At 42.4% G+C, this 15,762-nt stretch overlaps 1 protein-coding gene across 8 annotated transcripts in view; it reads right to left on the reverse strand.

The window, feature by feature from the left end:
• KIAA1217 (KIAA1217 ortholog) overlaps positions 1-15,762 on the reverse strand; it is an 872,441-nt gene that overhangs the window by 155,675 nt on the left and 701,004 nt on the right. For all 8 annotated transcript variants that reach the window (XM_012502786.2, XM_012502784.2, XM_030799154.1 and 5 more), the window contains one exon: positions 11,917-12,115. In XM_012502786.2, the coding sequence (XP_012358240.2) occupies positions 11,917-12,115 (199 nt within the window). The remainder of the gene's footprint in view (positions 1-11,916; positions 12,116-15,762) is intronic.

Genomic DNA, 15,762 nt, shown 5'->3' on the forward strand with positions numbered 1-15,762 from the left:
GTATGCCATAAAACTGGCTTGCATCTTAATTTTATTTCTAACATTTTTTAGACTATTCTTTAAAAGCCGGTGCTAAAAATGTGGAGAACTTGTATCGAGTTAAATAAACCTAAAGGATCATATCTGAAAATTAGCTTTCAAAAAAAATTGACTCAGCCAGACACTTTCAATTAAAAAAAATGCGTGTAATATATTTTGCATTTATGAAAACAGCAAGGCATGGTGAACAGATTTTAGATAGAGTTTTCATGGCAAAGGGAAACAAAAGAGACTGATAAAATCTTTTCCCTCATACACAGTTCAGGTAACATTTCCTAATGCCTTATCTCTTGTTCCAACCAAACCATTGCAGAACAGCATCTGAATCCATAAATTTCCAATCTCATTCCCGAGGGAAGTGTAGAGTAGTAGCTGGTATTATTGGAATATATTAAAAATCTTGGAATTTTGTCACTGTGGGAGAAATGACTTTTCTAACTCTCTTTTGCCATTCAAGTCTTCAACAATGACCTTTCAAATATTCCTCTTCATCTGAAGTTACCCAATCTGCTAAGACAACTAATAGCCTAGGATCAACCACCTGAGGGCTAAAGTAATTATCAAGACTACATCAACTTTTTCCATGCATTAAATTAGATCCCTGGAAATCTATAGATTCTAAGTTATGGCCTTCTCACTGCATGACTTAATACTGTTGTTGGATTTTGAAGTTTTATGGTAAAGATATAGCCATATGGAAAACATTTCATAAAACAACTGTGATATATAACTGCTTAGTAGATAATCAGATGTCAAAAACATTAAGATGTAAGAGTTGTTGGAAGATAATGCCTTAAAACTTTTTTTTTCTAATGAGCTAGTATAAACCTCGTCTTAAATAATGCAATCCACGTAATGCTTTACATTTCTTCTTTTCTCTTATATTCTAATATTAACTGCAATTACAGCAATCATCATTATCTTAATTTTTCTGGAACACATATTTTACCCAAGAGCTGCTTGTATTGATTCTTATTTTAATGGTTCTTTTATATTTTTATTGGTTTTGATGAAGCCAGATCAAATCTAATTTGGATTTAGAAAGGTATAAATAATAGATAAAACTTGCCTACTTTCTTCTATGTTGTCTTTGAAACTTGATGGAGGGTTCATTTTTGAATTAGAGTATTTTTCACATCAGGAAAACAAAATTAGCTAGGTGTCTGGGTTAGGATGGGGTATCATGGGTACAGCAGAGAGAGAATGGAATAGTTCACTCTAACTTACCCCAAGATTGATTTTCTGAAATGGCTTTGGAAATATGTCACCTTTCTAGTTACTTAACCCTATAGCTCCATCTTCAGCATTGAAAAGTCTTAGGTTAACTTTATAAAAAGGTGACTTATACTCTAGGTTTAACAACAGCCTTGCGCAAAAGAAGAAAGAGAAACAGGAGAACCTAGGCCAAGTGTGGTGGCTCACACCTGTAATCCCAGTACTTTGGGAGGCCGAGGTGGGTGGATCACCCAAGGTCAGGAGTTCGAAACCAGCTTGGCCAACACAGTGAAACCTTGTCTTTATTAAAAACACAAAAATTAGCCAGGTGTGTTGGCGGTCGCCTGTAATCCCAGCTACTTAGGAGGCTGAGGCACAAGAATCGCTGAACCCCAGAGGTGGAGGTTGCAGTGAGTCGAGATCACGCCACTGCACTCCAGCCTGGGTGACGAGCAAAACTCCATCTCACACACACAAAAAAAAAAAAAAAAGAAAGAAAGAAACAGGAGAACCTAAATCTTCTCTAAGACCTCTCTCACTGCTAAGACTGTTTGCTCATCATAGTCCCTGATCGCTGAAAGGCCCTCTAAAATAATGGTGCCTGAGGGATCACACCCTTGTCATTCATCGTATCTTCTCCTCACTTTAGGCCATGCTTTTTTACCCATGTCCCATCTGCAAAGTAATCCTAGAAGACATATATATATTTTTTTTTGGTAAAAGGCATAGAATCTCTCAGGTCCATATTAACTAAACAATTTCTTCAAAGTTTGAGAAATCTCTTCTAGAGTTTCAACCCAGGAATTTTAATCACAAGAGATTCCTAAGGATATCTGACCAACTTTGTTTTTTAAAGTAAGCACAAATGCATCATGAATCCACACGATCTTTTACAAAAACATTCTTTCTTAGGGGTGAATTGGGAGCCAAGTGAGTAAACCTGGACAACCCTGCCTTTTTTCAGCAAGCCTCATATATGAAAATCCTAGTTGATAAAGGACAAACTGGGGGGATGCTTGTATCACAAAAGCGTGTTTCACTATACTGAAGAAATTTTTGACGTATTCCTTACAATGGTTAATTTTTAGCCTGAAATCCATGTTTCACTTAAAGATTGATTCAGTTTTCAAAAATCTACCTCTTAGGACATTGATTACATCGAGTGTGAGAAAACTAAGAGATAATGTTTTGGCAAATTAAAGTATTTAAAGACTCCTGCTGAGTATAAAGGACATTTATTCATTTCCTTCCCTCCGTCCCTCCCTCCCTCTCTCTCTTTCTCCCTCTCTTTCTTTTGAAATTTTCTCATAACTTTCCCTTCCTTCCTTCCTTCCTTCCTTCCTTCCTTCCTTCCTTCCTTCCTTCCTTCACTCCCTCCCTCCCTCTTTTCCCCCATACTACTAGCCTATTTAATTTTTATTGTGTGTATGGGTTTTATTTTATTGTATTTTTTTACCAGTTTAGCACCAGCTCATTTTTGAAATGAGATCTTACATGAAATTGCAGTATTTATAATACAGAACTTCCATGTTCTCTAGAACATAGGTTGAAAACCACACTTACAGCTCCCTCCCAAGCCTCCAGAAGTCATCAACCTATACCCTCCAGCACTTGTCCTATTTCCTGAAACACACAGAACAGGCAGCATTACAATATCTACAAATATAATAAGTTAGGCCCCTGTGCAGTCAGAGATCAGTTGCAGAGAACTGAACTGGTTCAGCCAGTTAAAAAAAATGGATTTATTAAATGGCTTGCAGAATCACTGGGCTGAATCTTCACAGTAAAACTGGGTGACTATAGACCTGGTTTGGTAAAGAGGAAGCTTCCTTAAACTCTGGTCGGGTGTGATTCCAAAGCCATGCTGCCTTGATTGGAAGCTGCCAGCACTGATGCAGAGTTGGGCCTCACCTTCACTTCAGTGCTAGAGAGATGGATACCTGCCCCAGCAGTCTCAACCCGATCAAGCTGGTGGCCGTGCCCTGGGACCGTGGCAAATGATGCTGAAAAAAAACAAAACAAAACAAAACACCCAAGCCTCCACAACTGCCTTGCTTCTCACCTTCCAGAACCCAGCACATTGGATACTCCAGAAAGATTCTGCTTTCCAGCCTCAGTGGTAGCAGCAGGTGCACTAGGAAGAGACTGGTATGGGTGATTCCAGCCAGACACCCTAACCACCCACTCCCAGCTACTTAGGGAGGGCACTGGTTCTGATGCTAGAGAGAATGCTCTGACATTTTGTTGTTGTGGTTGTTGTTGTATTTTCTTTTTTTTTATTATACTTTAATTTCTAGGGTACATGTGCGCAACGTGCAGGTTCGTTACATAGGTATACATGTGCCATGTTGGTGTGCTACACCCATTAACTCATCATTTACATTAGGTGTATCTCCTAATGCTATCCCTCCCCCTCCCCCCGCCCCACGACAGGCCCCAGTATGTGATGTTCCCCACCCTGTGTCCAAGTGTTCTCATTGTTCAATTCCCACCCATGAGTGAGAACATTTGGTGTTGGGTTTTCTGTCCTTGTGATAGTTGGCTCAGAATGATAGTTTCCAGCTTCATCCATGTCCCTACAAAGGATGTGAACTTATCCTTTTTTATGGCTACATAATATTCCATGGTGTATATGTGCCACATTTGCTTAATCCAGTCTATCATTGATGGACATTTGGGCTGGTTCCAAGTCTTTGTTACTGTGAATAGTGCTGCAATACACATACGTGTGTGTGTTTATAGCAGCATGATTTATAATCCTTTGGATATATGCCCAGTAATGGGATGGTTGGGTCAAATGGTATTTCTAGTTCTAGATCCTTGAGGAATCGCCACACTGTCTTCCACAATGGTTGAACCAGTTTACAGTCCCACCAACAGTGTAAAAGTGTTCCTATTTCTCCACATCCTCTCCAGCACATGTTGTTTCCTGACTTTTTAATGATCACCATTCTAACTGGTGTGAGATGGTATCTCGTTGTGGTTTTGATTTGCATTTCTATGATGGCCAGTGATGATGAGCATTTCTTCATGTGTCTGTTGGCTACATAAATGACTTCTTTTGAGAAGTGTCTGTTCATATCCTTCACCCACTTGTTGATGAGTTTGATTTTTCCTTGTAAATTTAAGTTCTTTGCAGATTCTGGATATCAGCCCTTTGTCAGATGGGTAGACTGTAAAAATTTTCTCCCATTCTGTAGGTTGCCTGTTCACTCTGATGGTAGTTTCTTTTGCTGTGCAGAAGCTCTTTAGTTTAATTAGATCCCATTTGTCAATTTTGGCTTTTGTTGCCATTGCTTTTGGTGTTTTAGTCATGAAGTCCTTGCCCATGCCTCTGTCCTGAATGGTATTGCCTAGGCTTTCTTCTAGGGTTTTTATGGTTGTAGGTCTAACATTTAAGTCTTTAATTCATCTTGAATTAATTTTTGTATAAGGTGTAAAGAAGGGATCCAGTTTCAGCTTTCTATATATGGCTAGCCAGTTTTCCCAGCACCATTTATTAAATAGGGAATCCTTTCCCCATTTCTTGTTTTTGTCAGGTTTGTCAAAGATCAGACAGTTGTAGATGTATGGCATTATTTCTGAGGGCTCTGTTCTGTTCCATTGGTCTATATCTCTGTTTTGGTACCAGTAGCATGCTGTTTTGGTTACTGTAGCCTTATAGTATAGTTTGAAGTCAGGTAATGTGATGCCTCCAGCTTTGTTCTTTTGGCTTAGGATTGTTTTGGCAATGTGGGCTCTTTTTTGGTTCCATATGAACTTTAAAGTAGTTTTTTCCAATTCTGTGAAGAAAGTCATTGGTAGCTTGATGGGAATGGCATGGAATCTATAAATTGCCTTGGGCAGTATGGCCATTTTCACAATATTGATTCTTCCTATACATGAGCATCGAATGTTCTTCCATTTGTTTGTGTCCTCTTTTATTTCGTTGAGCAGTGGTTTGTAGTTCTCCTTGAAGAGGTCCTTCACATCCCTTGTAAGTTGGATTCCTAGGTATTTTATTCTCTTTGAAGCAATTGTGAATGGGAGTTGATGCATGATTTGGCTCTCTGTTTGTCTGTTATTTGTGTACAGGAATGCTTGTGATTTTTGTACATTGATTTTGTATCCTGAGACTTTGCTGAAGTTGCTTATCAGCCTAAGGAGATTCTGGGCTGAGACGATGGGGGTTTCTAAATATACAATCATGTCATCTGCAAAGAGGGACAATTTGACTTCCTCTTTCCCTAATTGAATACCCTTTATTTCTTTCTCTTGCCTGATTGCCCTGGCCAGAACTTCCAGCACTATATTGAATAGGAGTGGTGAGAAAGGGCATCCCTGTTTTGTGCCAGTTTTCAAAGCGAATGCTTCCGGTTTTTGCCCATTCAGTATGATATTGGCTGTGGGTTTGTCATAAATAGCTCTTACTATTTTGAGATACGTCCAATCAATACCTAGTTTATTGAGAGTTTTTAGCATGAAGGCTGTTGAATCTTGTGGAAGGCCTTTTCTGCATCTATTGAGATAATCATGTGGTTTTTGTCTTTGGTTCTGTTTATATGATGGATTATGTTTATTGATTTGCATAAGTTGAACCAGCCTTGCATCCCAGGGATGAAGCCAACTTGATTTTGATGGATAAGCCTTTTGATGTGCTGCTGGATTCAGTTTGCCAGTATTTTATTGAGGATTTTTGCATCAATGTTCATCAGGGATATTGGTCTAAAATTCTCTTTTTTTGTTGTGTCTCTGCCTGCTCTGACATTTTCTATGCTAGCAGCCTAAGAGCCTGACCATGAACTTATTGACCTGCTATGAAACTGTCTTCTGCAAATTTTTGTTTTTACAGTATTACCTTTCAATAACTACAAGCTCTTAGAAAAAACAAATTTCATAAATGTTTCACTTACTCTACAGAGCAATACTTCTTTTCATTTGTTTAAAATTCTTTTATCTTTTGGGCTAGGTGGGTGGCCCATGCCTGTAATCCAAGCATTTTAGGAGGTCAGTGTGGGAGAATCACTTGAGGCCAGGAGTTTGAGACCAGCAGAAAACACAGCAAGACCCCATTTCTAAAAAAAATAAACATAGAAAAATTAGCTGGGCATGGTGGTGTGCACCTGTAGTCCCAGCTACTCAGGAGGATGAGGGGGGAGGATCGCTTGAGTCAGGGACTTCAAGGCTGCAGTGAGCCATGTTTGTGCCACTGTACTCCAGCCTGGGCAGCAGATAAAGACCCTGTCTCTAAATAAATAAATAAAATATATTTATTTTTGAATATTCAAGAAATAACTGTTCACATTCAGACAGTCTCACATTAGTCTTATAGTTGTTGCCCCCTCTTTGTTTTCATCTTTAGAGACAGACAATTCCTCAGTTCCTTTGCCCTGATTTCCTACTCAGCCTTGCATGTACACAGGATGGAAGATTCTGGCAATTATGAACCTTCTTTTCCTTAAATTCCCATAGGGAATGATAAGCATCAAAGTTAATCATATTGGAATAAAAGAACAGCCACATAGATATTCAATAATTCATCCCCCTGGGGAACTTCCCCCTCTAACCAGTCTAAAATCCTCCTATGCCACTTAAGATCATTTTTGCTTTTTCAGTCTGAGTGTTTCAGAGGCAGCTTGTTACAGAAATGGGAACTCCTCTGGCTGCCGGGCTGGTCAGTGAGGTCTCTTTTCTAAAGCTATGCATTCAGAATATGGTCAACGAAGGAATCTGTCTGCATCAAGAAGTTGCTGCTGTTGTTCCTGTTTTCACATGAGTCTTATTTCCAAATTCCTGAGGGCTCACAGAAGAGTGGGAACATCTTGTGGCTACCCTTTCCCCGAAGGCCGACTACGCAGTGGCCAGACACCAGCCCCCGCCCATGGTCACATTCCAGACAGGCATTTCTAAGACAGCACCATGATTAAAAGGAAACTACTCCATCATTAAGACTCCAGACCTAATATCAGCAGGACCATTTTTCATGGAAATTATTTCTGCAACCAAATTCTACTGGAGGGCGGTTTTCACTTTACTTTTTAGTCTTCCTTTCTCCTGGTCTTCTCTATTTTCACTGAAGACAGAGTAAAGGAGAAGTGGCATAAATTCCACTGAAAAGAATTTCAGCTGGGCTCTGGATGAGAGGAGAGGGCAGGGAACCCACCACTCTGTGGAAGTAAAGATTTAGACATGATAGGTTGTTGGAACCTGGCAATGGGATAAGTCAGTGCTGCTGAACCCATCAATTTCTTTCTTTACCTTTCTTCTTTGTAAATTTCTAGGCTCTAAGCCTCAGAAAGGACTTGTGTGTTGCTGTCACTTGGCTCTGTCTGAATGTCAAAATGCTTCTCCCAAATGAGAAGTAGACACCTTGCATCCCAGGACAGCACCCGAGGGAGACCATTACACAGACACCAGTGATGTCTAAGACGGGTCCAAAACACAGCTACTGTTCCCCACACTCTCTCTTGCATGTCTTTTAACACCATTTGTGAAATACCATGCTCAGCCTTCCTGCATTTCTCCCATCCCCCAAATACATTGAAGCAATAGAAATGAGGACTTATTCAAGTGGAGAAACTAAGAGGCGGGCAAGTTTATCTCCAGGCACAGGCAGACTGAAGTGAGGGAAGGTTTCCTCCCCTCTCAGGAGCCAGAGTGGTGTGAGGATTCCACCTTGTCCTGGCTCCACCCTCAAGTTGCCTAGCCTTCCCCTTTCTGTGCTGCCTGAGCTGGGGAAGTACTCCAGTGACAAACTGTGGCACCATGTGCCAGTGTACAGGCCGGGAACTGGGCTTTCCTCACTCTCCTTACTCCAGGCCCCATGGCTGGGGGCTGGCAGTAACAGTATCTGATGCTCCTGGGGTGACATGAGGGGCCAGCACTGGGGTGAGGTCAACAAGACACATACCTCCAGTGCAAAATTTAAGGGTCTCCCAAAAGCTCAGTGATCATGATAAATAATGTCTTTGTGCAATACTTTTAAAAAGCAGGTGGGTGTGGTGGCTTACGCTGGTAATCCCGGCACTTTGGGAGGCCGAGGTGGGCGGATCACGAGGTCAGGAGATCAAGACCATCCTGGCTAACACAGTGAAACCTGGTTTCTACTAAAAATACAAAAAAATTAGCCAGGCGTGGTGGCAGGCACCTGTAGTCCCAGCTACTCAGGAGGCTGAGGCAGGAGAACGGCGTGAACCCGGGAGGTGGAGCTTGCAGTGAGCTGAGATCACGCCACTGCACTCCAGCCTGGGTAACACTGGGCCAGGTGGGTTGATGTTGCCCTTGACAGCCTCTTTGTCCAAATCCATAGAATGTACAACACCAAGAGTGAACCCCAATGTAAACTATGGACTCTAGGTGATATCAATGTGTCGGTCTCATTTCATTGATCGTAACAAACGTACCACTCTAGTAGGGGATGCTGATCATGGGGGAGGCTGTGCATGTGTGGAGGCCAAAGGTGTATGGGAACTGTCTGTACTTTCTGCTCGATCTTGTTACAAACATAAAAAATTGCTCTTAAAAGATAAAATGATAAAAAAAATTCATGATAAACAAACCATCAAAATTTTAAATAAAGGCAAGATCAACAGGGCTTCATGAGAGAACTTAAAACTCTGTGGATTGAGATAAAGTGACAACATACAGATTCCAAAAGACACCCAGGGCTTCCAGACGGCATCAACAGCAGGTTTCCAGGGGGGTTACAGCTCAAAGTGTCCAGTCGGCATATCTGAGGCCCCATGGAGTTGCAGCTGTGCTTCTGGGCCACCCAGGTGCTGGTAGACACCCTGCTCATGGCCGGGGCTCTCTGGGGAGCACTGTTTATCCCAGGAACCCGTGCGTCTGTGTGTTAAATAAGGCCAGGCAGGCAGGGAGTTTCCCAAAGACTAAGCTGAGCAAGTCCCCTGGGAGGGAGACTGCATTTGCACTTGCTGTGAGTCACATTTTCCTTTTTATTTCCCGTCCAGGCTCAACTGGATTACGCCATAAGGGCCAGGTGCAGCTGGGGGGACATTCCCCAGTAGGTCACAAAGAGGTGGTCAAGGGCAACATCAACCCAGCTGGCCCAGTGCCAGCCTCATTTTCTGGAACCAGAGCTTCCCTTGGCTTTGGCAAGAAACTTCTCATTTCTCTCCTCTCCTCTTACTGTGTTCCTTTGTTTCTATCCAGGAGTAGTGAAAAATGGCAGGCCAAAAAGCCCGTTACAGGGAGGGCAGAATAAACAGGTCAGATGCATTTTTTAGCCTGCTGTGACAGCACACCGGCACTCTACAGCAAAGGATGCTAAGTAAAATGGAGCAATTTGCAGAAGCATGGCCACCCTGTGTGAAAACACCCGCCACCCTCAGCCATTCCTTGGGCAAGCCGGCCCCAGCTCCTGCAGCCTCTCTGCCCCAAGGCTTGGTTCCTGAACCCAGCAAGTCTCAACCTGCACTGCCAACCGTTCTTGGCTGCAGAGGAAATTCCTTCCTTTAAGACAAAAGATCCATTATCCAACAGAGTCAAAGTTCCCCAGGTATGGGGGAAGGCGGATAGGTGTTTATTCTTATCTTCATTTTGGTTTGCAGAGAGGAGGTTATCTTTACAGAGACCTGAGCTCATTTCCTCCAAGCACAAAGGAGAAATCCCATTCCTTGCCTGTCTCCTAAGTGTGAGTGGAGTTAAGAAAGCACAAGTTTCAGGCCAGGCATGCTGGCTCATGCCTATAATCCCAGCATTTTGTGAGGTTAAGGTGGGAAGATTACTTGAGTCCAGGAATTCCAGACCAGCCTGGGCAACATAATGAGACCCCATCTTTACAAAAAATAAAAAATTAGCCAGGCGTCTGGGTGCGTGCCTGTAGTCCTGTCTACTCAGAAGGCTGAGATGGGAGGATCCTTTGAACCTGGGAAGTGGAGGCTGTAGTGAGTCATGATCATGCCATTGCACTCCAGCCTGGGTGACAGAGCAAAACTCTGTCTCAAGGAAAAAAAAAAAAAGAAAGAAACCACAAATTTCTTGAATCCAGAAAGAAAGCCCCAGCCTGGTGACGGTGTGGAAGCCTGTGTCATCTTGACACTGTCTTGGCCCATGATGCTCCTTGGGTGTGCCCCTCCCCTGTGTGTCCTTGTCCCTTCATTTGTAAGATTATGTTAAGGGGAACTGGAGCCCTGGACTTCCCACTGCTGCCATTTAATTAACTGTGTGAGCTCAAACAAGGAAACACATACATAAACAAAAAGCACGTTTTCTGTGGTCTTCTCTCATTTATACAATGAGGATCCTAGATTACTAACCTAAGATCAAATACACAAAATTTAACTTTAAATATTAATATTGATACCACAAATAATAACAAATTTGTGGGGGTTTTTTAGGACAGCTAGGACAATGTCTGAATCCAATCTGCTTGGGTCATCATCTGCAGCAAAAGAAACAAAATCAGGGTACCTTGTCTCACATCTATTTTTTTCTTTCTTCTTCCAGCAAGGCATTTGCTCAGTTTTACATGGTAGAGTTCAGCTGTCTTTTGCACGTGCTAGACTCTGAAGCCTTTTGCATGTTGACTCTTTTCCTGTCCCCTCTTATCCCCAAGCCCATCTGTTTGCAAACACAAGTACCCAAATCAGAACCTTAACATGGCAATGAAGCATAAGAAACATCTGCCCCCTTGACAGAGAGGTCTAAATCCTCACGACTTGTCCATTTTGTTAAAGCGCCAAAAAGAGAAATTAAAAAAGCAAAGCAAGATAGAAAGTGAACGTTCAATACAAAAAAAAGGAAATGATACGTGGTAAAATCATAAAAAGAATCCTTCTGCCTTTCAGAAAAGCTGTGCACTACACACACCGAGCCCCTCTATCCTTTCACGCGGTAGTGGGAACAGCCTCGTGTTTATGGTTCTTATGAACAGTCATGCAGATGTTGGCCACGTTGTCCCTTTTCGCCATCTCCTTCACTGGACTACCAGACAGGTGCAGCAGGGCTGGTGGAGACCCACACCACTGGGTACAAATGCCAACTGTCCTGGCTTCTGAGACTGGAGAGGAGGTTTGCAAGGTGAGAAGAGGATCATTCTATGGCCAGTTCCTCACAATTTCCTATAGAGCAGTGGTCTCCAATTTTTTTTGGCACTAGGGACTGGTTTCGTGAAAGACAATTTTTCCACGGATGGCAGATGGTTTCGGGATGAAACTGTTCCATCTCGGATCATCAGGCATTAGTTAGATTCTCATAACGAGCATGCAACCTAGATCCCTCACTCATGCAGTTCACAACAGGGTTCAGCTCCTATGAGAAGCTGATACCACAGCTGATCTGACAGGAGGCGGAGCTCAGGCGGTAATGCTCGCTCATCCTCTGCTCACCTCTTGCTGCGTGGTCCGGTTCCTAACAGGCCACAGACTGGTACTGGTCCATGACCCGGGGGCTGGGGACTCCTGCTGTATAGTAGCAGGAACATAGGTAAAATACTACTAGCCTCTTGGCTTGAACTGCTAATCCCAACCACTTCTGAATGTGTCCAGCCTCAAAATCAGCTTGCACTTGACCTGATGATTACCCAGCAGGTAAATCCTCAATGCTTGTTATTAAACCAATGAAGTTTCCCATTACTAGAGTATTTGCAAATCAAGATCAGTAGTATAACAAGAAACACATTCAGTAAGAAAAGGGCATCAGAAACTGCCTTCTAAAGCTTACCCAGAGATCTTTCTTTCGTCTGGTTGGTTGACCTCACCACGGGAAGGCTCGCGCGAGTCCGGCTGCCTCTGGAAAAAGGGGTTGGAGCATCCCCCTCAGACATGGCTTCCAAAGAATCAGCAGATGTCTCTGATAAATGCTCGATCGGGTCACCCAGACTGGGTGGTTGAGGACTGTGAGACAGTTTGGGGCTCCTTGTCTGCAAAAGGCATTTTAAAGAAAGTGGGAAAATAGACTATTATTAATCATGTTGAAAACATGTCCAATGCCATTTCTATTAATCTGGAAAAATAATATGGCAAGGGGGAAAAGTCCATCACAAGGGTTAGATAGAGAAAAGTAAAGACCCAGTGGGTCAAAGTATCAGTTGTGAAAATTTCCGGAAAATAACATTGCCCTTAAGTGTTCCATTGTATTTATTTATTTATTTATTTATTTATTGCCAGAGTGCAGTGGAGTGATCTCAACTCACTACAACCTCTGCCTCCCGTGTTCAAGCAATTCTTGTGCCTCAGCCTCCTGAATAACCGGGACTACAGGTGCGCCCCAACATGCCCGGCTAGTTTTTGTATTTTTAGCAGAGACGGGGTTTCACCATGATGGCCAGGCTTTGAGTACTTTGAGTACTCTTGAACTCCTGACCTCAGGTGATCCGCCTGCCTCAGCTTCCCAAAGTGCTAGGATTATAGGCGTAACCCGCTGCACCTGGTCTCCATTAAGATTTTTATTGTTTGACTTATGTGGTGCATTTTGAACAGGGAGTTGAGGACAAGCCACATTATAGGAAAGTGATAGCAAAACAATTCCTTTTGCCAGACAAATTCTAACAGTGCTTTCACAACAGATGGGACTGTATACTTTTCTATGCACCCTAGATGGATGGGCTGCTCATACCAGAGTAAACTGAACACAACTGGTCCTTCAGAGTCTTATACCAAGACTGTTTCCACAATCAGTAAACTCATGTTGCAAGGGAGATTTTTATTTTATTTTGTATTTTATTTTATTTTATTTTTTTCTGAGATGGAGTTTCATTCTTGTTGCCCAGACTGGAGTGCAATGGCACCATTTTGGCTCACTGCAACCTCTGCCTCCTGGGTTCAAGCAATTCTCCTCCCTCAACCTCCCAAGTAGCCGGGATTACAGGCATGTGCCACCATGCCCAGCTAATTTTTGTATTTTTAGTAGAGATGGGGTTTTGCCACGTTAGCCAGGGTGGTCTCAAACTCCTGACTTCAGGTGATGCACCCCTGCCTCGCCTCCCAAAGTGCTGGGATTCCAAGGTGCGAGCCACCATGCCTGGCCTTATTAATGATATTTGAACAAGGTACCCTGACAATTCTGTAGCCAGTCCTGCCTTGAGGTTTGGGCTACAGATTTGTTTCAGGGATGCCCAAGGTGTGCCTGATACTCTAGCAGTACCCTTTGAGAATGGGATGAGCAGCTTCTTGCGAAAAGTACAAGAAGACCCCTCTCAACAGAACCAATTGCATTATCCAGACAATCACACTTTCCTATATGCCTCTCAGGACCTTCCCATAGAGGAAAGCAGGGATAAGGTCAGTACCTTCCGCCTTGTATTTCTTAAGGGATGTGGCTTCAAGGAGATGACTGGGTGTTCTACAGGAAACTCAGCTCAGATTACATGCCAATATCATGACCAGAAAGGACATGCATTAACAGTCAATTTGTCTCCTTTGGTTAATTTTTCTGTGCAAGTCCCCAGAGTGGTGCATTCTGAGATTTATTTTTTACAAAGTCTGCTTCTGTTATGGGGTTCTGGCTTTGACACACGTTACAAGTATTTGACCAGGAAAATTATCCCTAAATCACTGCCCAGTTCACCAAGATTTAGACAAATTCACGTGGTCCTCAGTGAAGTAGCTTCCTCCTTACTGTGCTCAGCAGAATATCAAGGTATGATGTCCTCATTCCTGACATTTTTTTTTTTAAAGAAGATAGATTCAGTTTAGCAAGATAGCCAAGAAATAATATTACTTTAAGCAACATGGCTACACTTATAACCTCCGCCGTTTGGTCATCTTTGCAGCTCATGGCAGAAACCATACATTTGATGAGTTGTCATTTTCCATTGCAGAAGGTAATAATCCTTGAAGAAAATCAAAATCAAATCTCTGTTTCTTGTTCAGGGTCATTGTAGTGGTAGGTAAGTAGAAAAATCAGAGATGCAGGGCTATATATTTTTTCTCCCCTCACTTCCTATACATAGCTATTTAGCTCCAAATGTAAACTCCTCTTTTTGTTGTTATTCACGTTCTCACTGAAAACGATCACTACATATTAGCAATCTCCTCACACGCAGTACTCTCCCCTCTGATGCCAGCTTGCTGCTGAGACATCATTTAGTTCAGAGAAAAGACAATGGAAATTGCTGACACTTGTGCCAAATACTCTGTGATATGATATGTTTGAAAAAAAAAAAAAAGTCAAAATAGCATTTTGGAACAGTGCTAGGCACCACGGGTAAAAGTGCGCCAGAGATAAAAGTTACTGAGCTCATCAAGCATATAAGGTCTATATGGGGGCAAAATATAATACATATGCAAGAGATGGACAGGAAGAATGAAGAGGCACATCACTCTGAGTGCAGAAGGAGTTTGGGGCAGTAACTGCTGAGTTTAAAGGGGCATCGGGGGAGGAAGAAGAGTGTAGGTGAGGGAGGTGCAAGGGTGGCTCTGAACTGAGCAATAAAGAGCAGGACCACCCACTCCCAGCCTGGTCTTTCCTGATTGGACTAAACAGTAGTCACCTGATCTTAGCTGGCTCAATCAAATTCTTGCCCCTGGAAATGTCTTTCCTGATTGGGTCAAGAAGTAGCCACCTGAACTTAGCTGGTCCAATTAAATTCTCTCAATTGTAAATTTAGATCTGGGACAGAGGATCTATTAGTCAATGTCTATGGAGAACTTGAAACAACTTAGTTTTCAACTTGAAGCTGTGATTAAAATGGGCAGGGAAAGTGAAACAGAAAAAAAGTGCAGAGAAAAAAAATAAAGCGAATCTGTATTAAAAAGCAGAGATGTGAGACCCCCATGAACTTCAGAGAGCACAAAAGATAAGACAGCAGCCATCTGGGGTCTCCTGGGCTTCCCACTTTCTGTTTCCAGTACACTGTGGGGTCCTTCCAGTGAATTCCTTCAATTAATTCAATTTTTGTTCTTGCAGTAGTTTGGGATAACTGTGCCTTGCAAGCAAACCATCACTGACCAACATCAATTCTAATGGTTCCTCCTGGCTAAGCTGCTACGATGCTCACATATTCGTATTAGTAAGAACCATGGAGAAAGCTAAACTCTCTGGAGCTTATTTCCATAATCATAGTTCCCATTATTTTACATTTCATAGATGAAAATTTCTAAAAAAAAAATTCCCCCCAAATTTATGAGAGGTTACAATACAGGGATGTTGATTTTATTTTGCAAAGTAAGAGGCATTAAAGAAATCTTACTCTCTGTGGTATGATTTTTTTACCATAAGAAAGGAAAGATACTGTAATACTCAAAAAAGGGGAAGCGAACACAATTTCAGGTTTGATCTAGTGAAAAATTCTTTATGTTGGAGTTAGTGGTCTCATTTTGCCTCCGGTGAAAACTTTTCTCAGTCATGCATGGCCTACAGCTTGGTGTTTGATGCTGCTACTCTAAGCTGCTGAGTAGAGAGCTACCCCTAGCTGAGGAGGAAACAGGGGATGGTGGGAATATTCTCTGAGCCATGTGAGCAGGACTCAAGGGTCCGTAAGACTGGATTTTCCTCCTTGCTCCATGGAGATCCATGACACCAATCTCTCTCTGTTTCCATCACAACCGTGTAAAGACTTCTGCAAAT

This window comes from Nomascus leucogenys, chromosome 18 (genome assembly GCF_006542625.1).
Source record: "Nomascus leucogenys isolate Asia chromosome 18, Asia_NLE_v1, whole genome shotgun sequence".
In the NCBI taxonomy this organism is placed as follows: domain Eukaryota; kingdom Metazoa; phylum Chordata; class Mammalia; order Primates; family Hylobatidae; genus Nomascus; species Nomascus leucogenys.